We start from the raw sequence: 22,110 nt of genomic DNA on the forward strand, positions 1-22,110 counted from the left end.
GAGCCCGGCATGGGGGCTCAAACACATGAACTATGAGATCATGACCTGAGCTGAAACCAAGAGTCAGACGCTTGACTGACTGAGCCACCCAGGCACCCTCAGTGCTGGACATGTTAAGGGCTCTCTTGATGTCTAGTCCTGGACCTGGGGCTGAAGCAGGCAGACAGGTACAAAGGGGCTTGGCTCCTGCATAGGGGACTTTTAGTGTAAGGGAGCAGGTTCTGGGCGGACTGAGGTGTGAGAATGGACCCTCACGACATGCCTTTTGCCCCCACTCCCCAGGGCTGGGGCCTGCTGGGTCCCCGAAACGAGCTGTTTGATGCAGCCAAATATCGTGTGCTAGCCGATCGCTTTGGCTCTCCGGCTGACAGCTGGTGGCGCCCAGAACCCACCATGCCACCTACTTCCTGGCGGCAGCTGAATCCCGAGAGCATCCGGCCAGGGGGACCTGGGGGCCTGTCCCGCTCCTTGGGCCGGGAGGAAGAGGAGGATGAGGAGGAAGAGCTAGAAGAGGGGACCATTGATGTCACCGACTTCCTGTCCATGGCCCAGCAGGACTCCCACACCCCACTCAGGGACTCGAGGTAGAGCTGGACGTGGGGCATGCAGGGAAGCTGGCTGCGCCTTGACGTGGGGATGGGAGATGTTCCCTGGGAGCCTTCTCGGAGATGGGAGGGCCCCCGCTACACCTCAGCCTGTGAGTCCCATTGTTCATTGGTACATCTGCCGTTCCTGGGGAAAGCGGTCTTGTACGGCGTGGCTGGGCTCATGCAAAACGGCAGCGTGGACCCTCCGTCCAGCTCACACTTGGGTCCCTCCAAGTCCCAGCCACTACTCTGCCCCTGGGCCCTTGCCCCCTGTCCTCAATTATCTGTTTGGGGAAACTGAGGGAGCGTCAGTCATGCTGTGTTTCTGAGAGGATCACATGCTGAGCAAAGATGCCTGGCCTGCCATCTTTTCCATGCCTCCTTGCTGCCTGTTGCACCACTGCAGTGTCCTACCCCCGTGGGCCTCAGAGCCTGAGGGGAAATTGGCCTGGGAAGAGATAGAGCTTTTTCACCTAAACTTTTGGTCCTCCCAGGGGGGGTTCCTTTGAAATGACAGACGACGACAGTGCTATTAGGGCTCTGACCCAGTTTCCACTTCCCAAGAACCTTCTGGCCAAAGTGATTCAGATAGCAACATCGTCCTCCACAGCTAAGGTGAGTTGGGTATCCTGGAGTGTGTGGGGTGGGGAGCTGGCTTGGTTGTGTGTGCTTTTCCCCGGGGCCAGGTCGGAGGGAAGCTACAGGTATGTGTGATGGTGGAGGATACCTGTACCTTCAGCCCGTACCTAGGCCAGTCAGGGGTCTGGGGTTCTTGGCCTGTGAGGAGTGTGAAGCAGCCAGGACGGAATAGACATCGGTGTAGGAGCTCCGGCTGGGCTGGTGCCGCGGGAGCCGGAGACCCAAGCTTGGTCCAGGGTGGCTGGGAGGAGTGGGGTGTGTGTGGCGCTGTCTTGCCGAGGCATGAATTTCATCTCTGTGGCCGGGCTCCGGGCTTCAGTAAGCACAGCTTCTCTCCAGGGGTAAGGCCTTCACGCACCCCCAGGATGTGCCTGGTTCTGGCTCATGCCGACTGCTCACCCCACAGCTGCCACCCTCCCTGTTGTCTTCAAAGGTGCTGAGAGCACATTAGGCTAGGAGGGTGGGTGGCGGCATTGTCCAGAGGCTGTCTTCTTCTCTGAAACCATAGGATGGCCAGAGAAGCCAGCCCAGGCCTAGGGATCTGCAGCCCTAGAGGGGCTTCCTTCTGCCTGTACATTGGCCCATCTCGCGTGGCTGATGTTTGGCACCTGCTAAGATGGGGGTTAATTCCATGACTGGGTTCCTTGGCATTCTGAGGATGCATTCTCTGTCTTTCCATAATCATCTCTCTTGCCTTCCGCGTAGAACCTCATGCAGTTTCATACCGTGGGCACCAAGACCAAGCTGTCTACCCTCACTCTGCTTTGGCCCTGTCCTATGACCTTTGTCGCCAAAGGGCGCCGCAAAGCGGAGGCTGAGAATAAGGCAGCAGCCCTGGCCTGCAAGAAACTGAAGGTGAGTCCAGGCGGGTCCGTGGTGTGAGGCATGGGAGATCTTAGAGCTCCCCTACCCTTGGCAAATTGGCCCAAGTCTCCAGGAAATGAAACCCACCACACTAGGCCTTTGAAAGCCTGAGCACAATAGCATCTGGTGTCCGAGCCTTGCTTCTCTGACCACATGACTGCTGTTTCTAGGAATCCCTCACTCTCTCAGAAGGTGCTTTGCCTGCGAGCTCAGCCTTTTTGGTGTTGTTGCCCAAAGCCGGGTGAAGCCGGGAGGGGACGTGCCTGTTGCTGTGAACAGCAAAAAGCAGGAGGAATGGTGCTGTGCCGAGCGGCAGGCTTGGCGTCTAGAGAGATCTTAGTTATCTGGGCTTTGTGGGCGAAATGAGTAATAAGATGTTTATGTGGGATGGAGATTGGAGATTCATTTAACCCCAAGGTGTGCACAGTGGGGCCTCCAGTGGGCAGTTCCCTTGGAGAGGCCTCGGAGGCCAGCTGTGCCCAGCAGTGGGAGCCATCGCTACCGTGCCTGCTGGAGAAGTGGGGGGTCTGAACCCACATCAGTACAGGTTTAGGTTTTTTTGTTTTTGTTTTTAATTTTTAAAAAATGTTTATTTTTGAGAGAGACAGAGCATGAGTGGGGGAGGGGCAGAGAGAGCGGGAGACACAGAATCTGAAGCAGGCTCCAGGCTCTGAGCTGTCAGCACAGAGCCTGACGTGGGGCTTGAACTCCCGAACCGCGAGATCATGACCTGAGCTGCATTTGGACGCTTAGCCGACTGAGCCACCGGGTACCCCAGTACAGGCTTAGTTTGCAGAGGAAGAGACCAGTTTGCTCTGGTCAGATATACCGTTGGTGTGTGTTCGGCTCTGGGAACCCCGTTTTCGAACGAGAGCCCAGAGAATAGGAGAGGGAGAGATACAGATGCCTGTGGCTCAGGAGACCAAACCGGGGCTAATCGGTAGAACTTTGCAGAGGTCTGAATTTTAACTTGACAGACACAGGTACTGAGGATCAGGAGGCTCTCGGCATGGGACAGCCCTGTCTCGGAAAGGAGCCGGCTCCCGGTTGGCAGCGGTGCTCCCGCTGCTGGCCGCTTGTCAGAGGCCACAGGTAAACTCTCAGGCCTTTCCTGGAGTGAGGTGGCCGAGTTGGTCCAGGGACTAGATCCTTGTTTTTGAGACCTGACGGGAGGCCAGAGGAAAGGGATCAGGCCCTGTGGGGGCAGGCTTGAAGGAGGGAGTATTTGATCTGAGCTTCAGAGGGCGAGTAGAATCCTGGTGTTACAGGTGACAGGAACACGAGACTAGGGAAAAAGACTGGTTTTGCACACTTGCCTGAAGTGTTGGGATGCCTTGTTTTATGTCTGATGAGGTGGCTTTGGACATGTAGGAAAATAAGATGCAGTGTTTATTGAATTGTATTAGTAGACATTTCCAAGAAATTCTGTGTACATTCATGTAAAGGGGTCACAGATAGAAAGGGTGTTGTGGAGACGGGGTGGGGCGGCAGCTGGAATGGAAAGGTCGCGGGGGTGTGGGGTGTGCTTTGGAGGCAGTGAGCACAGAGGGTGCTCGTGAGGTCGTGATGGGGTCATTAAGGGCCTGGCCTGCCTGGCTGAGATGTCCATGTTGGGAATTCATAGAGGTGAGATTGGGCTGTTGTGGGGCCCCTGGCTGCTCAAGGAGAACTTTCTGAGGGGTATTCCTCTCGGGCAGGTCCAGTCTTACTTTTCTTGAATTTTTACTAGTTTTGGGGCAGGGGTGAAGAGTTACATTTTCCTGGAATTCCTCTTTTCTGCACAACATCCACTTAAAAGCAAAATCTCTTAGGAAAGAGGTTGCTCTGCACAATTTGTCTCAAGCTTCTGAGCCTGTCTGGGCCCGTTCTGGAGAGGCAGGGGCGTAGATCAACCTGTAGTGTCCCCCCTTCCCCCTCTGCAGAGCCTGGGCCTGGTGGACCGCAACAACGAGCCGCTCACCCACGCCATGTATAACCTGGCCTCCTTGCGTGAGCTGGGTGAGACCCAGCGCCGGCCGTGTACCATCCAGGTGCCTGAGCCCATCCTCCGCAAGATAGAAACCTTCCTGAACCATGTAAGAGAACCAGGAGAACCCCTTCTGCAACCCGCCCCCCACCCCCACCTCAGTCTTCCCTGCACTGAGTCTCTACCTGCAACCGGCAGGAGTGACTCCCCGTTTTCCCTGAGGAGGTTGGAGTGTGGGAGCACCCATGCCCTGAGTAGCCCAGTCCTGCCCACGAGAGTCCTGAGTTCGCCGGCCAGCGGGCTGGGCCACGGCATCTGGCCCAGGTGAATTGTGTGGCAGGGCTTGTGAGTGAATGAGGAAGAAGATATCTGTCTCACCATTTTGCTTGCTTCTCCCATCCTGCAGTACCCTGTGGATAGTTCATGGATCACCCCAGAACTCCGGCTGCAGAGTGATGACGTCTTGCCCTTGGGCAAGGACTCGGGGCCCCTGAGTGACCCTATCACAGGCAAGCCCTACGTGCCCCTGTCAGAAGCAGAGGAGGTCCGTCTGAGCCAGAACTTGCTGGAGCTGTGGCGGCGGCGAGGGCCAGTCTGGCAGGAGGCCCCCCAGCTCCCTGTGGACCCGCATCGGGACACAATCCTCAATGCCATTGAGCAGCACCCGGTGGTGGTCATCTCTGGGGACACGGGCTGTGGAAAGACCACACGCATCCCCCAGCTGCTGCTAGAGCGCTATGTGACCGAGGGCCGTGGTGCCCGCTGCAATGTGATCATCACCCAGCCGCGCCGCATCTCCGCTGTGTCGGTGGCACAGCGGGTCAGCCACGAACTGGGCCCCTCTCTGCGCCGGAACGTGGGCTTCCAGGTGCGGTTGGAAAGCAAGCCCCCGGCCCGAGGCGGGGCCTTGCTCTTCTGCACCGTGGGCATCCTGCTGCGGAAGCTGCAGAGCAACCCCAGCCTGGAGGGCGTGAGCCATGTCATCGTGGACGAGGTCCATGAGCGGGACGTGAATACAGACTTCCTGCTTATTTTGCTCAAGGGCCTGCAGCGGCTCAACCCGGCCCTGCGGCTGGTGCTCATGAGCGCCACGGGCGATAACGAGCGCTTCTCCCGCTACTTTGGTGGCTGCCCTGTCATCAAGGTGCCAGGCTTCATGTACCCCGTCAAGGAGCACTACCTGGAGGACATTCTGGCCAAGCTGGGCAAGCACCAGTACCCGCACCGGCACCGGCACCACGAGGTGAGGGGACGTGCCTGCCCCAGCCCTCCCCGGCCTTCCCTCTGGATTCCCCTCCTCCCTGTCCCTGTGGCTTGGTGGCCTAGGGTGAGTTAATGCTCCCGAGCTTGTTTCCTTGATAGAAATGAAATGATTGGGGGGGGGGGGGGCGGCAGGAGGGGGGCTTCTGGGCAAGGGTGTGGTGAGGGTTGGAGGTGACAGGTTGAGTGCCTGGGCCTCACTGAGTCACAGAGTGACTGTGTCCTTCCCTGGGGCTGTGACTGTGGCCTGTCTTCCCCCAACCTAGTCTGAGGATGAATGTGCACTTGACTTGGACCTCGTGACGGACCTGGTTCTGCACATTGATGCCCGAGGGGAACCAGGTGGGTGCTTTCCCCTCTGCCCCGGCCCCACCCTGACCTCCACCTGCCGGAGAGTGACAGCTCATGCCTGCAGGGCCCCTTTACAGGTGGGATCCTCTGCTTCCTGCCTGGGTGGCAGGAGATCAAAGGAGTGCAGCAACGCCTCCAGGAGGCCCTGGGCATGCACGAGAGCAAGTACCTGATCCTGCCAGGTGAGAGCATGCATGTGAGGCCTTCTGCCCTCACACACCAGTCTTGCCCTCTGTCCTGGGGACTGACCCAACTGGGACTCGAGGGGCCTGGGTTTCTGACCAGGCTGCCCTAATTTTGTTGGTTTTTCTACTTTTACTGGGCGTGTTCTTGATCTGGGCCTCAGTTTCATCAAAATGGGGTCAAAATCCTTGCCCTGTGCCCTCATCACAGGGAGCAGGAGCAGTGCCCATAACCAGCGTGTTCTTGCTGCCCACCAGTGCACTCCAACATCCCCATGATGGACCAGAAGGCCATATTTCAGCAGCCACCAGTTGGGGTGCGCAAGATCGTCTTGGCCACCAATATCGCGGAGACCTCAATTACAGTCAATGACATTGTGCACGTGGTGGACAGCGGTCTGCACAAGGAGGAACGCTATGACCTGAAGACCAAGGTGGCACCCATCTCCTGGGCCTAGCCAGCCCCTGGGGGAAGAACGACAAGTTCCGAGGTGGCTCCCAGCCCAGATGGGCCTTGGAGCTGCCCTGTGTGTCTGGAAGAAGCCACACTCATGGGCTCTCGGTGTCCCTGTTGGGGGGGGGGGGGGCATTGAGGGGTTGAGGTGAAGGCCAGACGTGGGGGAGCACTGAGGAAGGCGTGTTGGCATCTGTGTCGCCGCTCACCCACCCCCTCCCCCAGGTGTCCTGCCTGGAGACTGTGTGGGTGTCACGAGCCAATGTGATCCAGCGCCGGGGCCGGGCAGGCCGCTGCCAGTCAGGCTTTGCCTACCACCTATTCCCACGGAGCCGGCTGGAGAAAATGGTCCCTTTCCAAGTGCCGGAGATTCTGCGCACGCCCCTTGAGAACCTGGTGCTACAAGCCAAAATCCACATGCCCGAGAAGACGGTGCGCCGGAGGCGGGGCTGGGCATGGGCTGGACGTGGTCAGGTGTGGGCGGGACTCGGGCTCAAGGCAGGCTCTGGCCGGTTCTTGCTGCAGGCAGTGGAATTCCTTTCCAAGGCTGTGGACAGTCCGAACATTAAGGCAGTGGATGAGGCCGTGATCTTGCTCCAGGAGATCGGTGAGTGTGGCGGGGCCAGCCCGGCGGGGGTCACGGCGTGGCTCTCACGGGCGATCCTGATGCCGAACTGTTGCAGGAGTGCTGGACCAGCGGGAGTACCTGACCACCTTGGGGCAGCGCCTGGCCCATATCTCCACCGACCCCCGGCTGGCCAAGGCCATAGTGCTGGCTGCCATCTTCCGCTGCCTGCACCCGCTGCTGGTGGTCGTTTCCTGCCTCACCCGGGACCCCTTCAGCAGTAGCCTGCAGAACCGGGCGGAGGTGGACAAGGTCAGACCCAGCCCCGTCCCGTGGCCCTTTGCTCCTCCTCTCGGCCCACCCCCACCTTCTGTCCCGAGGCGGCCACCGCCAGCCCTCCCCCTGTGACCCCGGCACGCCCTCCCACTGCCTCCCAGGTGAAGGCGCTGTTGAGCCACGACAGTGGCAGCGACCACCTGGCCTTCGTGCGGGCCGTGGCCGGCTGGGAGGAGGTGCTGCGCTGGCAGGACCGCAGCTCCCGGGAGAACTACCTGGAGGAGAACCTGCTGTACGCACCCAGCCTGCGCTTCATCCACGGTCAGTGGGCTTCACCCCGTCTCTAGCCCCTCCCGGCCCACACCCCCCTGGCTGAGGCACCGCGGAGCGTGTCGTCCCCCAGCCTCGTGGCTTCGGGGGCCGCAGGCTCACCCGCCCCCAACTCCCCAGGACTCATCAAGCAGTTCTCAGAGAACATTTATGAGGCTTTCCTGGTGGGAAAGCCCTCGGACTGCACCCTGGCTTCTGCCCAGTGCAACGAGTACAGTGAGGAGGAGGAGCTGGTGAAGGGCGTACTGATGGCCGGCCTCTACCCCAACCTCATCCAGGTGCTGCCTCGGGGCGGGCCCGGGGGGCCTCGGCCTCCGCGGATTCATCCGCGGCTTCTTGCTCAGCCGGTCTGTCTTTTCTTTCATCCTTGCAGGTGAGGCAGGGCAAGGTGACCCGGCAGGGCAAGTTCAAGCCCAACAGCGTCACATACAGGACCAAATCAGGCAACATCTTGCTGCATAAGTCGACCATCAACAGGTGGGAGGCAGGCAGGGCAGGGGAGGAGCAGTGGGCGTGCTCCCTAGGAGGGCAGCCTCACCCAGCCCTGTGTTCCTCAGGGAGGCCACGCGGCTCCGGAGCCGATGGCTGACGTACTTCATGGCCGTCAAGTCCAATGGCAGCGTCTTCGTCCGGGACTCCTCCCAGGTGCACCCGCTGGCCGTGCTGCTGCTGACAGACGGGGACGTCCACATACGTGGTGGGTGCCGGCACACCCCCACCCCCACCCCCGTTGCGGCTCGGGCCGGTCTGTATCCACCGGGGCCTGGCCTCACCCTAGCCCTCTGCCGCCTCCTCCCTCCCCCAGATGATGGGCGCCGGGCCACCATCTCCCTGAGTGACAGTGACCTGCTGAGGCTGGAGGGGGATTCCCGCACCGTGCGGCTGCTGAGGGAGCTGCGCCGGGCCCTGGGCCGCATGGTGGAGCGGAGCCTGCGCAGTGAGCTGGCCGCACTCCCGCCCGGCGTGCAGCAGGAGCACGGGCAGCTGCTCGCCCTGCTGGCGGAGCTGTTGCGTGGGCCCTGTGGCAGCTTTGACGTGCGCAAGACAGCCGATGACTGAGCCCCGTGTCTGCTGGGGCTGTGTACAGAGTGCAAATGTTTATTTAAAATAAAGTTCTATTTATCCCTTGTGAGCATTGCTCTCCGCTGGGGGCTCCTCTCTCAGGGCCCCAGCATCCCCCGCTTCCCAAACTCCCGCTTATTGCGAGGCTGAGGTCACTGGAGGGAGGGGCTTAGCTGGTGTGGGGCCTGCGTCCCAGGGGCCTGCCTGGTCCTACAGCTGCTTCCGCGCCCACGTGGCAGGCAGCCTGTTTGCACCATCCCTGCCTTTGCGGGTTGGGACAGCAGGTGTTGAGCATGCACTCACTCACGTCTCCCTCTCCGGGCCAGTGGTACGTGCACAGCGCGTGTCCTCGTGGAATCTGGCTGCCACCTCCCAGCCCCAAGCAGAATTGGGAGAGAAGTTCCTCAGGCAGCTAAGGGCACCTGAACCTTAACCCTCAAGGGGCCTCGGGTTGTGTGGCAGCCCTGCCACAAGCTGGGACTTTCCCTTGGTCGCATCCACAAATTCACAGATGAGAGGCCACGGTCGTCAAGACTGCACGGTGCACACATCAGTCACCCGATACAAGGCGACGGGCTAGCGGAGACCAACGAGGACACACAGAAGATACAGGGCCTGCGTGGTGGGACATCACGAGCTTTATTTACTCTTGAAATCGGTACAACGGAATCACAGATTGACACAGGCAATAGCTGAGCCATAAGCAAACCGGAAGTACAGAAATGTCACACCCCCAAACGGCTGCAGGTAGTAACAGCTCACAGGGGCCTCTGGTCCCCAGCTGTCAGGGCAGCCTTCTCCGCTTCTCTGGCTTGGGGGACACTTCAAGGGAGCTGGGACAAGACCACCCCTCAGAAAAACGACCACTCCAGCCCACCTAGAGAGCGCTCTACTAGGGTCACCTCTCCTACCCCTACCTGTGGACCCAGAGCCAGTTGTCAACCTCAGCATCCGTGTGGGCCTGGAACTAACACAAAGGGCACAGGTACCTTCGGGCCCTGCACTGTCTACTACTTCATTCTGCCGCTTCCTCCTGCTGACAAAACACGGGTGCCCCAATGTCCTTGGCACAAAGCATTCTTGTCTTTGGCTCGGGGAACACTTTCTCCACAGGCCCCCCCACGGTATGTGCTTGGGGAGCTGGGGATGTGGCGTCAAACCTCCCCAAGGAAAATGCTACCTCAGAAGCGGGAGAACCTGCTGGCCCAGATGCCCTCCCTCTACACGGAGATCAAATCTGAACCTAAGTCAAGAGCCCCTACCTTCTCAGCTCCAAGGGTCACCGGGAGCAGCGGCGGGGAAGACGAGGGGCCGAGTCTGTGGCCACCTCCTCGGGGCAAGTCTGCACTGCAGAAAATGCTCTTCCGGAGGAGAAGCCCTGGGAGACTCCCCGGCCATTTCACTACAAACTGTTACATTTTAATCCTTTATTAGAAACCATGCAAACTTTAATACAAAAAAAAAAAAAAAAATACAAGTGCAATAAGAATCTTCCGTGTCAATACAATTCCCGGGATTTCTCATCATTGCAGCCATCCCAAGACCGGCCCTGGCTGGGACACCCCTCCACAGGCTGGCCTTGCCTCTCCCCACTCTCCAGTCAGGCTGTAAGGGAAGGGAGGTGGCCTGTCTCATGCTTTTATTTTTAAATTTCCATACCTGATTCCCCATCATCCACATGAGTTCTGGCCATCTGGGGCACCCCAGTCACTGAGGGCTCTAGTGTCCTAGGCCTGCAAGCCTGGAGAACTTTGACCTCCACAGCCCTTCCCTATTTCTCCGGCCCCGAGCTTATATCTCCCACTAGATCCCAGGGAATGAGACAGACAGAGATACCAAAACCAGCCTCTTGGTTAGAAAAGAAAAGCAGCATACACACAAAATCCCAGAACAACCAGTCCACGCTCTGACCAGCCCCTAGTGTGCCCTGTGCTCACCAGGCCACAGCCCCTGCATCTCACCCGCCCTGCCCACACACTCTGGGGCCCCAAGCTGCCCAGGCCAAGGCAGCCCCCGATGCCTGACCTCCCGGCTGGAGGCTTAAGGATGTCCCCTCCCCATTTCCTTTAACACCTACTGAGAACTTTCATTTAGACATGGCTTCAACCTGCAAAACTCCTCTACCAGTTTTTAGGTTATTAAAAAAAAAAAAAAAAAAAGGATAAAGCAAGAGAAAGGGAAGTGTGGCAGCAGCTAGGCAGGTACAGGAAGCAGCGGGGACAGGCAGAACCAGCCCCTAACTAACTTGGGGCAGGGCAGCAAGAGGCACCTGGCCCCACCTGCGTGGTGGGCACCACTGTGGGGTCAAGGAGAGAGGCGGTGGCTTAGTGGGCTCCAGGGGATGTGGGCAGCACCCTGCCACCACGTGGCCATCCACTTCCACTCTTCCCTCCAGGTGGACCCGGCGAGGAGGGCGCGTATGTCAGTTTCTCTTGGGTTTGGTCCGAAAAACCCAAAGACGAGGTTGGAATCTGGATCCCCCCCTCCTAGATCCCACAAGATCCCAAGTTGGCCTCCCCACCCCATTCACCTCCCAACCTCGTCTACGGAGCAGTGAGCAATGATGGGACAGGAAGGAAGCAAGGAGCTGGGCCCAGGGCAGGGACTGGAGGAGGTCTGGGGGCGGGCCTACTGCCATGGGCAAGCAAGGCAGGGGGATGGGGCGGGGGCCCAGAGGACTGCCCAGCACCCAAGCCGTGTGGGGTCTATAGAGCAGCCCGGGTGAGGGAGCCAAGGGCCCGGGTGCCTGAGCTGGGGCCGCCAGGGAAGTGGGGGGGGCGGGAGACAATGTCAGCCCCATGGTCGGTGCGGGCCCTGGCGTTTGCCCGGAACGTCAGCCTGTAGGTCTCAATCTGCAGTGACACGGGAGGAGGGAAGGGAGGGGGGAACAAGGGACACAAGAGGAGGAACACAGGGGACGGAAGACGAGACCAGAATGTCATCATTAGATGCCTGGAAAATAAAAGGTTGCTTGGTTAAAATTTAGGCCACACTCTAGTCAAAAAAAAAAAAAAAAAAAAAAGAGTTTCAATTTGCAAACAGTGGCAGGGCCCCCGGCTGGCCCTCAGGCCAAGCCCAGCCACTTACTTGTCTCCTGGATCTGGCTGTCCAAGGTCTGGGCCTCCCTTTGGTCACCACCCCCTGCCAGGGTGGGGTGGCCACTGAGGCCACTGGCTGAAGTGGGGGCGCCAGCTTCAGGCGCTGCCTCAGGGCTGGCCAGCTCCTCCCCAGCGGGGGGGCCCGGACACGGAGGGGCCTCGCTGCCACCGCCCTCAGTCTACAATGAAACAGTGGGGGAGACAGTGTAGGGTCAGTCGGGGAGGAGGTGGGATGGGTGATGGTGGGTTTTACACACAGCCCCTCCCTGCCCACCCGCCACCCCTCCCCGGCCACTGGATTTAGGCACAGTCATCTGGAGACTCTAAACCAGGTACTCCCCACCCCTACTCTGCCTGTGAGAGGACCCCTGGCTTGGGCGTCCAGCGTAGGGCAAGAACACAGCCTCGGGCCCAGCATGCAGCCTGGCTAGTGACACACCCTGGGGGGCTCCTCTGCGGAGTGCACGGTTTCATGCGGTCTTTCTGAGGGGAGAGGTGCGGGCTTCTCAGCAAGGCCGACACCAAACAGCCGTGACATCTGATCACTGGCAAAAACCCTGGGAACGCTCTCTAGATAGCGGGTCTGGAATCGGTCGGGAAGCAGGGGTGCTGCAGGCCAGTTAAGGAGCTCTGGGAGCTGGGAGTCAGTTCCCAAGGGGTGCAGCTCACCACCTCGGACCGGACCGATGAGTCCCAGACCACACCCACCAGAGAGCGGGTGCTAAAGGGGCTCTCTTGGGAACTCATGAGCCCTGCCTGCTCATCTACCCCTCCCCAGACACCGAGACCTCTTCTGTGCGGGGCACCCTTCCGGAGCCTGGGGACACAGAGGAGGGAGGAAGGGGTCCAGGGAGGGGGGACCAGGGAGACTTCGGGGCCTGCAGGGCTTTGCGGGAAGAGGATGGGGTGGACAGAAGAGGGGAGGCCAGTGGGAGGCCACCCGTGCCCCGGAACACCCAAAAGGTGGCAATGGAAGACTCTACAGTGGTTTCTAATCAGAACAGTGAAGGAGACGGGCCTCTGTATCAGAAAGACAATTCCAGAAATAATTAAGGGAGGTGATGTGAATAAAAAAAAAGAACTTAAGACGTGGGGTCAGAAAGGTGCAGGTGTAAACCCTGGTCTACATGTACTTGCCATGTGGCTTTGGACTAGCGACTACATCCGAGTTAGGGCCCCCGGAGGACAGACTGGGGAGTGGCTCCTCAAAGGTATGGAGGTGTGGACTGGGAGCCTGTGACAGAGCCAGGACCCCACACATTCACAGAAGCCAGTCAGGCCTTGAACCGGAGCACCGAGGGACAGAGGGAAGAGGGGACAGAGGCTGGGCTAGGCATCAGATGTAGAAGCGAAGGCCCCAGCTGCTGCTCTTGTGTCCCTCTCCCTGGCTCACCTTCCCCTGAGCAGCTGCAGCTGTGGTCATGCACAGAAGCCTGCAAGGTGCCGCCCCCTGTGTCCCCCCACCAACCGCCCAACACAGAACGAAGGACAGACATCTTGGCACACAAAGGTCTCACAGTGCCGTGGAAGGAGGGAGGGAGGGAAGGAGACAGGGAGGGAAGGGAGGAGAGGCCCAGCCAGTCCAGAGGATGGGAAGTCCTGCCCACCTGAGCCCTGGCCATGGCAGTCCCTCTAGAGGCAGGTGTCACCAGGAGTTGCAAATGTGGCATCCTGCTCCCAGCAGGCCCAGAATGGAGCCCGGCATGGAACCTGGACCCCCTCATGAGGTAGCCGGGGAGAACCGTGCTTTGTGGGAGTCTGTGCCCCAGTCCATAGTCCCCTTGGAAATGGCTGAGATGGGCTCAAAAAGTAAGGAGGGCCATGGCTGTTAGGAGAGGTTCTGTCTCCAACTGGACAGGTGAGAGGCAGCTGGGTTGGGGCCTCTTTACCTCTCCTGCCTCACTCAGGACTGATGAAGGACACTGGGAAAACACAATGGTGTGGGTGACACAAGACTCCTGAAGATACTGAGGGGCGGTGACAGGCGCCCAGTACCTGGGACCCAGACTCCGGCTGCATAACCCCTCCCACCCGGCCCAAGCCGTGTCCCCCTGGTGACCCACTCACTACCTTCACGGCACCTCCTGCAGGCAGGTGTCCCACATTATCGAGGGATCCCACCTTCGCCTGGGCCTTCTCCTTGAAGTTCAACTTTTGACTTTCAATCTTGACATCTCCTCCACCTGGTACCAAAATACAACCGGTCACATAGGCAAAGCCAGGCGGTGGGACCGGGAATCCTAGCTGGGCCGAGGACTGGCTATGTGCCCAATACAGAAATGGGGAACGTGGCTCTGAGCACAGAGGAGGAGGAAAGGACAGTGGACATGTTTGTCAAACAGGGCTAGTCTTCTCAAAGTTGGGCTGACAGTCTGCATCCGGCCAGCGGCGACACCTCCACAGAGAAGGAAGGCACCCTCAGCACCACCGCAGGCCCGCAGCACAGCCTCCAGCCCGGCCTCTAAAGGCGCCCAGATGGTGTCTGCTTCGGGTTCTCTAGCCAACGTCACGACCCCCCGACTGGGTGGCGCAGGGCGCCCGCTTCCGTGCAGTGCAGGAACGCCCTGTCCGGCAGGGTCAGGACCCTTGTTTTACAGCCGCCAGAGCGGGTGCTGGACAAGAGGAGTGACTTGCCCAAAGTCACCGCCAGGCTGGCGATGGCCAGAGGTAGGGTGGCAGCGGGGTCTGTCTGTGCTGCTGCATGAGCCACACTGTAGTGAAGAGAAGGCAAATGGAAAGAGGCTTCTCTGTCGTGGAGGAAAAGGAGAGGTGGGAGTAGTCCCGGCACCGAGCTGAGAAAGGACAGGCACGGACCGGACCAGCCCCGGGGCCCAGCGCGCTCGGGCGGCCAGCGCACAAGGGCGAGGTTCAGGACTCACGGCCACAGTGTGGCCACAGGGTGTGGGGCTGCCCTGCTCTCCCAGGCCCACCCCTCTGGAGGCCCGTCTCCTCAGCCCGCGTCACAAACCAGAGCACCCGGCTTTGTGCCAAGTTGGCCAGCTGTCCTACACTCCTGCCCACCCCTCCCCACCGCCGAAACACCCAGCCTCGGGGTCAGTCAGCGGCACCGGGGAAGGTGGCATCGCGCAAGAGTGGATTTTCCAGATTAAAGGGGGGAGATGAGGTGAGTTAAGGGCCAAACTGTTCTGACCCTTTTAAACAGAACACATTCTGCCGAGAGTTCCTTGCCTTCACCTTAAGTAGCCCCTGGCGCCTGACCTCCAAGGAGCCAGATCTGCCAGCCACGTGCCTGCCGCTGCAGGGGAAGTGCCCTAGCCCTGGTCTACTGTCACCCAGAACCAGGACACGCGGCTGTAGGGGATGACAGTGGAGGCGGGAGCACGCTGCCAGGAGGAAGTCACACCGCCCCAGCAGCAAGACCCTCACCCGGGGCCTGGGCAGCGCTACCCAACGACTCCATCCTGCGGGAGCTCACAGCTGGTGCGTCACTGCCTGGGAATATCCACCGCCCACAGTCGAATGGCGCCCCCAGCACTGGCTCCAGGCGCGCTAACAGGGGTGTGGTGATGCCCGTGGGGACAGTGGCCTTTACCACCTGCTCCTCCGGATGCGGATGCGCCTAAGAGGTTAGCGCCTGGGGCGCCCCTCCCGACAGGCACCGAACTGCACTGAACTGTCCCCTCCGCCGGCTGGGGCGGGTGGGGGGATGGGGGGAGGGGAGCCGGCCTCCAGGAATCTTTATGGAATGACAAAAGCACAGCGGGGAGACCCAGCCCAGGCGAGGCCCAGGCACCCTGGGGGAAGCAGGGGACTGCACTCACCAGGTTTGTGCTTGATGTTAGCCTTGGACCCACACTTGGAGGAGACCTTAGAGATGTCCACCTTCTTATTCTGAATCTGAACCTGAGAAATAAACCACAAAATATTATTGCCTCAGAGAGAGGATATATTTCAGGGCCAAACCTGTGTTCCCTTGACAATCTCCACGTTCAAGTTTCTTCTCTCCCTGTGTAAGGCCCTACCTCAGTCTGCTCAAGGTCAGGCTCACCTCCCCAAGTGCTTAAACGAACACTTCATCCATCCTGCCGCCCCTGCAGCTTCTGAACTCACCTCCTGCCAGACTGAACCAACGTTCCCACATGCTCCACAATGTTCCCACCCTGTCCGGGCACCTGCCAGGCAGCTCTTCTCCGGTTTTTCTGGACCCCCATCTCCTGAAATGTCCTCTTCTTCCACCTGAAATCTCACCCATCAACTCCTGGCCCAGAGATAACCTGGAATGATGTTTTGGTGTTTTCCTCTTAGTTCGTTTCAGTGCATTTTCCCCTCATGGCTGACAGCACAGATTTCTACGTATGTGTCTATGATTTTGTATTCCTGTTTATTTCATGTTATAAGCATTTTCCCCATAAAAGTTGGGAAATGTTAAGAAGGGGCCACATAATCCATTCTGTAAGATCTTATATAAACCTAACCTATGCCAGATAGGGACCATTTAAGGTTTTTTGTTTTGTTTTGTTTTTTTGTTTTTCCTAATTTTTCACCATTAAAACTCTGGCAGCAATAAATATCTTTGTGAACAGAAGTCATGGCAATTCTGATGACCTCTCAAGCAAAATGCCCAGACCTTCAGTTACCCGGTCAAAGGTTGGGACTGTTTTAAGGTTCCTGAAGCATGAGGCCGGGTTTCCAGGAATGTGACAATGGACCCCCACCAGAGAGCTTACGTGGTTTGTCTCCATATCCTCCCAGCCCTGGCTATTCCCATTAAAAACAACAACAACGCTCTTCCCGTGAGTGGCTGAAGGTGATTTCTGAAAACAGTTCGCTATTTACTTGACCCAGAAAACCCTACAAAATCACACAAGAGGTTCAACTCTTCATGTTCAATTTAAGAACACACGTGAAACACTGCCCAGGCCATCAAGAATGCATGTATCTGAAATGCCACAAAGTAACTGAATGATGTCACTTTGCAAAAGCAACGTGTGCCATTCTGTTGCTACAATGGTGGAGACAGTGGTGTGCCCAGGCCTAACAGCGGGGCTGGACACAGCGTCAGTGGCCCAAAGAGAGTGTGTAATTTTACTGCACACGCTTAAAAATGCAGAGAGTACTGCTGAACTTAGGGGTTTAGATGTAGACCCTCTGGTCACTGCACATCCAGGTGGACAAAGCCCCCAAGATGTGGCGTAGAACTTAACAGGGCTCATGGTCAGATTGCCACAGTGAGAGACGATCCTTACTGGAAAAGAGCAGATTATTCCTAAACCAGAAGAGGAAGTTGCACAGAAAAAAAAAAAAAAAAAAAAGATACCCCAGAAGAGACTGAAGGAACAAAAACTTACGGCCCGGGAGTAAATTCTGCATAAAATAAATGCAAATAAATGTGAAAACAAGAAACCCCACCGCCGACAAAATTCTGCTGATTTATACGTGAAAGAGGCCCAGTCTTGGCTGCTCTGCTCCTTATTAAGGATACTAAGCATTTGCACGATGGGCCCAGCGCGGTAGCCTGGAGCTCACATCTGCCGCGACTGTGCACGCCTACAGGCTCCACGAGGCCTTTCACAGATTTGCCATCCTGTCCACATTTGGTGAGCAATCAAGAGGATGAATGGCCTTTTATACAAATGAATCCCGTTGGGGATGGAGACTTGTCTGGGTGTCCTCTACACTTGCCCCTACTTTTGAGGTGGCCAACGGACTTTCATCTAGGTCTGCCCCCCAGGAGCCTTGGAAAAACATCTTGCTACCACGACTGATGGCATGTGTTTAAATTAGGAAAGGACGTCATCTATAGAGGGGCACTGGGTTCTGGGATGAAAATACCACAGTTCCCGTGAGGGGCCCAGCCGCTCCTTGGTTCTGTGGAAGAGCCTGGCTTTCCGCCACGATCAAGTCCTTCATGCGGTGGCCCACGGGGCCCTGCCGGCAGGTGTCATGCCCTTCTGGTGGGGTTTCATCAAAGTGCCGTTCAATGGCTACCTTCTAGGACCCCGTCTTCCTTTCTCCAGTGTCAGGAAATACGGTTTCCGTCGTATTGCAAGAGGATACATGTGATGTCTACCGCATCGTTCTACGTCCACTCGCAGCCCAAGGCCTGGCACAGAGTAACTTCCCATAATCATCAGCTTGCCTGAGCCATCCTCACTGTTTCCAGAACTCTGCTCATACTATTCCCTAGCCAAGCAAGCCCACTGCATTCTCCTCCCCATCCTTCAAAGCCCTTCAAAGGTCACCTTCTTCAAAGGCTCTGGCTTCACTCCACCTCTTCTTCACTCCACCCTTTGGAGGGACAGCAGATTCAGCAGGACACTGACTGCTTCCACGTTCAGTAATCATTTACAAAGTACAATTACCATCTCAACACAACAGCCTCCACTTTGCCTCACATTTCCAACAAGGCCACACTTCTCCCAACAGGGACACAGGGAAGTACTTTTCCCAACCAAACATCTGCCAGCTACTGAGACCAAGACAACACGTGTCCTGCAGCAACGGTGGCAGGCTCATCTTGTGCCACCCTTGAGACACCTGGGAGGGGTTCCAGGGGTCACCCTCCAAGGCCTGGGGCCTGCACATTTCCTGAGACTGTTCTGCGACCGAAGCCACTGCTTCTCTACCTCCTGCCTGGTTCTCAGGTAAAGGATAGTTGATCAGGGGAAATTCTGCTTTGCGGATGTATCCCAGCCAATAAATGAAGAAGGAATGGGAGAACTCGAGCCTCACCATAGTATACCCCTACTCAACGCGTGGGTCTAGGTACCGGCCATCAGAGAGTGGGGGCGGGTGGGGGGACCAGACAGTGAAACACAATATGCCTCCTGACAGAAACACCACCACTACCTATAAAAGTCTTGCAAAGAGCTGGGGGAGAAAAAAAATCAAACCTGAATCAATTTAAAGATATGGAGAGACAAAGGAGTATATTAAGTCAAAATACGGGGATATGCAGCAGAAGCCAGATTCTAGGATAAACCACTTAGTTTACTCATTTATAAAATGCTGCTACAAACAAAAACTGAAGGGTGCCTGTAGAGTAAAAGAAACCTAAGGTTATAAGAGACAAGAGACGCACCAACCAACCACAATTTATGGTCCCTACTTGTATCCTGAGTGTCAGTAGGGGTTTTACACACGTACATTAAAGAGTTATCTTAAAGTTATGAATGGAATATTTACAGATGAATGATGTATCTAGGACTGGCTTCAAAATAATCAGGGTGGGAACACACAGAAGATAAGATTGGCTACAAGGAGGGTCACCTGGCTGGCTCAGTCAGTGGAGCCTGTGACTCTTGATCTCAGGGTTGTGAGTTGGGTGTAGAAATCACTCAGAATAAATAAATAAAATTTAAAACAAACAAATGATTGGCCACAAGGATAATAAATGAAGCTGGGTACATTGTAGGATTCTTTTCTATTTTTGCATGTATTTGAAAAATGCCTATGATTAAACGTTTTAAAAAGCTGAACTGTGTCCCCCTCACTTAACCCACCACCTCTGAGATGTCACTCTGCCTTCTTGGGCTGGTATGTAGAGAATCCATAGTAACTGCCAAACAATCCTCCCCTCCTTCCCTCCCCTGGCCACTCGCCTCCACTCAAAGCTTTAGGGAGCCACGTGCTGCTTCTCTGGCCTATGACGTGTTTCTCAAAGGTCCTCTCCCCGGCAAAGCCCGGCAGCTAGCAGAAGCCATGCCTGTCTCTGTGGTCCTCTTCCCACACACCAACCCCGGCAAGCACGGTACCTCAACCTCGCTGCAGCCGTTTCCGCAATCTGCCCCACTGGCCTGTGAGGACCCGCGGGCTGCTGTGGACAGCAGTACGGGCTGTTGAGATGGCAGTGCCCCCAGGCCTCAGAACCCATGACGCGCACATATCCCCCCTCACGGGGGTGGAATGGAAGACAAACTGTCACAAAATTTTAAACTGGGGGGAAATCTGCTACGTGCCCTGCCCTGATGTCCTCCTGGCTCTCAAAAAAGGGGACATTTGTATGTACACGGGGGCGCCGCGCAGCACTAACTGGGACCCTGCTCCAGCCTCTCATCCGGTGCTAACTTCAGAATTTCTATACAGGAGGGGATGGGGTCTGCGGGTGACGTGTGACGCTGTTCTACCTGTGCCAGCGAGCCCACTCTTTCTCCGCTGCGTGTCTATCTGTGGTGGCTTTATGGAGGGGCTGAGGGAGACAAGTATGGCCCCTCAGTCAAGGCCGTCTACCTTCATCTCCCCACCTGGAAACACTGCTCACAGGCAGGTTTCCGAATGAGAGGCTGCTTAAGGAAGCCTCCTACAATACAATGCTGAAAAAAAAGTCTTGGAAGTCACATGTAGGCAATGTGCCAAGACCACAGTAAGTGATAGATAAATGATGTCTATTTTGGGGTGCCCAGGGGCTCAGTCTGTTAAGCGTCCAACTCTTGGTTTTGGCTCAGGTCGTGATCTCATGGTTCGGGAGATCGAGCCCTGAGTTGGGCTCGGTGCACACAGTGCGAAGCCTGCCTGGGATCCTCTTTCTCCTTCTCTTTCTGCCCCTCCCCCACTTGTGCATGTGTGCTCTCTACCGCATTCTCTCAAAACAAACTGAAAAAAAAATACATGTCTATTTTCCTAGCTTGTACATACGACTGCACACTGTACACAAATGTATTTCTGCGTCACACACACAATGACCAGTTCCTTCATAATCTCTGCTCACCTCCTGTTCTCGCCTAGGTCAAAAGCCTGAAAGGAAAAGCTGAGGCCGGTGCCTACCTGGGGCCCTCACAAGCTGGATCTTTACCACCTTAACCAGATACTGTCTTTAAACGCTTCACCCACTTCAGCTCATCGCACACCAGGCTGGTAACGTCTGGCCAGCTACCAGGCCGGCCGAGTACGCCCCACCTCCACGTCAAGAGTGCGCTTTCTACCCACGTTAGAAGAGCCATTGGTGCAAAGTGACTGGGAAGGAGGTGCAAGAAGGGGCCTTGTGTGGGGCAAGACAGGGCTAACCTGAGGCTGACTCCTCACAATACGACCACCGGGCTGGGGAGTGTTTGTAAGCCACAGGCAGGATGGCATGGCCACTGAGGGGACAGGGGGGACAGGAGGGACAGAGGCCGAAAATGAAAAGGGTGAGCAGAGCAGAACTCAGTCCAGTTCAAGACAGTAAGGAGAAGGAACTGAATGAAACCTAGAGAGACAGAGCAGGATGAGCTCCCTGACTGTGGGGTGGGGAGAGAAGCAGGGGAGAAGCCACGAAGGCAGAGGCTGCATGTGGCCTCTCCATAACACACCTCTGGTGCATGCTGGGGTCCCGCCTGCCTGAGTACTGTCACGAGGACACGTGGAAGGTGAACAGGGTGTTCTCTAACATTAGACCAGGGCCTGTTAGCTGGAGTCACTGTGCCCCCAACACAGAGCGTAGGGCTGGCACAGAAGGGCAGCGTGATAAAAGGTTGTCTGGATGGAAGGAGGAAGGGGACAAAAAGAAAAGGAGGGGCTGAGGGAGTAAGAGGAAGAAGGACTCAGAACAGGGGAAAGTGGGTGAAAGAGAGCAGAAGGGAAAGAGAAGATGAGAAAAGATGCCAAATGGGCATCACCAGGGTGTTGGTCAGGGGTTCCCCAGAAACAGCTGGTCCTAACACACAGGAGCACTAGGCCTCCTCTCACTTTGCTGGCCTGTGTCTGGAAGAAAGCCCCGAGCCAGGCTGCTGTGGTCCTGGGAGCGCAAGCGGCCCTCTCCCCGGTGCCCCACGGGGCTACGGCTCAGACACCAGCTGTCCAGAGCTCATACTTACATTACCACCTCCAGGGACATGCTTAATATTGTCCTTGGAACCACACTTGGACTGAATATGGCTGTAGCTCACTTTTTTGGAGACTATCTGGACCTGGAGTGTTAGAGAACAGAAAAAAACAACACAAAGGGAGAGGGCTGGTTAGAACCGACACAGGGCAGGCAGTGAGTCCACACGTGATCACAATGACTGACACAGGGTGCCGTTACAACTCCGCCCCCGCCTGCAGGAGAGCAGCTGTGGAAAAGCACAGGGGAAGGAATCTGAAGTGGCAGGACAGGGAGCGAAGACGTGAACGAACAACACGAGCACAGAAGCACATATGGCAAAAGGGCTCCACGGTCCTCATCACTGCTCCTTGGGGCTGGGCCTCATCACTGCTCCTTGGGGCTGGGCCGTGGTGCACAAGGCCCAGCCAGCTGCAGGCCCCGGAGGCGCACTCAGGCACGGCCCCGCTCCCGCCTGCTCTCCCTGAGAGCTGAGACACAGTGTCCTGGGACTGCCTCTGCAAGGATCCTGCTTATCCGGACTGGTCTTCGCTGAAGCTTGGCACTTCCCTTAAATCTGAGGCTGGGAACTGCAGCAGCCAGACCCACTCGGGGAGGCAACGGCTGCTCAGAGAAGTGCTGGGCAGCTGGCTCACAGGGCACAGATCTGATGCTACAGGAAGGAAGGGACAGCATAGCTCAGTTATAAATGCAGATGGGCCAGAGGCCGTTGGAGC

At 57.1% G+C, this 22,110-nt stretch overlaps 2 protein-coding genes across 31 annotated transcripts in view; one reads left to right on the forward strand and one right to left on the reverse strand.

The window, feature by feature from the left end:
* Positions 1–8,606, forward strand: part of DHX30 (DExH-box helicase 30) — a 29,856-nt gene extending 21,250 nt beyond the window's left edge. For all 9 annotated transcript variants that reach the window (XM_023248328.2, XM_023248330.2, XM_023248334.2 and 6 more), the window contains 16 exons: positions 283–584; positions 1,082–1,202; positions 1,932–2,081; positions 4,013–4,165; positions 4,463–5,299; positions 5,583–5,658; positions 5,745–5,849; positions 6,108–6,283; positions 6,529–6,735; positions 6,829–6,910; positions 6,987–7,180; positions 7,306–7,465; positions 7,595–7,752; positions 7,848–7,951; positions 8,032–8,171; positions 8,280–8,606. In XM_023248328.2, coding sequence (XP_023104096.1) covers positions 283–584; positions 1,082–1,202; positions 1,932–2,081; positions 4,013–4,165; positions 4,463–5,299; positions 5,583–5,658; positions 5,745–5,849; positions 6,108–6,283; positions 6,529–6,735; positions 6,829–6,910; positions 6,987–7,180; positions 7,306–7,465; positions 7,595–7,752; positions 7,848–7,951; positions 8,032–8,171; positions 8,280–8,533 — 3,219 coding nt within the window. In that variant the 3' untranslated portion in view covers positions 8,534–8,606. The remainder of the gene's footprint in view (positions 1–282; positions 585–1,081; positions 1,203–1,931; positions 2,082–4,012; positions 4,166–4,462; positions 5,300–5,582; positions 5,659–5,744; positions 5,850–6,107; positions 6,284–6,528; positions 6,736–6,828; positions 6,911–6,986; positions 7,181–7,305; positions 7,466–7,594; positions 7,753–7,847; positions 7,952–8,031; positions 8,172–8,279) is intronic.
* A 550-nt stretch (positions 8,607–9,156) lies between these two features.
* The window catches only part of MAP4 (microtubule associated protein 4), a 207,249-nt gene continuing 194,295 nt past the window's right edge, over positions 9,157–22,110 (reverse strand). For 13 of the 22 annotated variants that reach the window (XM_045049566.1, XM_045049551.1, XM_045049587.1 and 10 more), the window contains 5 exons: positions 21,387–21,479; positions 15,417–15,498; positions 13,705–13,817; positions 11,624–11,813; positions 11,338–11,488 (listed from right to left, as the gene is read on the reverse strand). In XM_045049566.1, the coding sequence (XP_044905501.1) occupies positions 11,481–11,488; positions 11,624–11,813; positions 13,705–13,817; positions 15,417–15,498; positions 21,387–21,479 (486 nt within the window). In that variant the 3' untranslated portion in view covers positions 11,338–11,480. Of the gene's footprint in view, positions 11,814–13,704; positions 13,818–15,416; positions 15,499–21,386; positions 21,480–22,110 lie in introns of all 22 variants that reach the window. The other 9 variants (XM_045049639.1, XM_045049625.1, XM_045049599.1 and 6 more) reach the window with 4 other exon arrangements.

Source organism: Felis catus, chromosome A2 (genome assembly GCF_018350175.1).
Source record: "Felis catus isolate Fca126 chromosome A2, F.catus_Fca126_mat1.0, whole genome shotgun sequence".
Lineage (NCBI taxonomy): Eukaryota > Metazoa > Chordata > Mammalia > Carnivora > Felidae > Felis > Felis catus.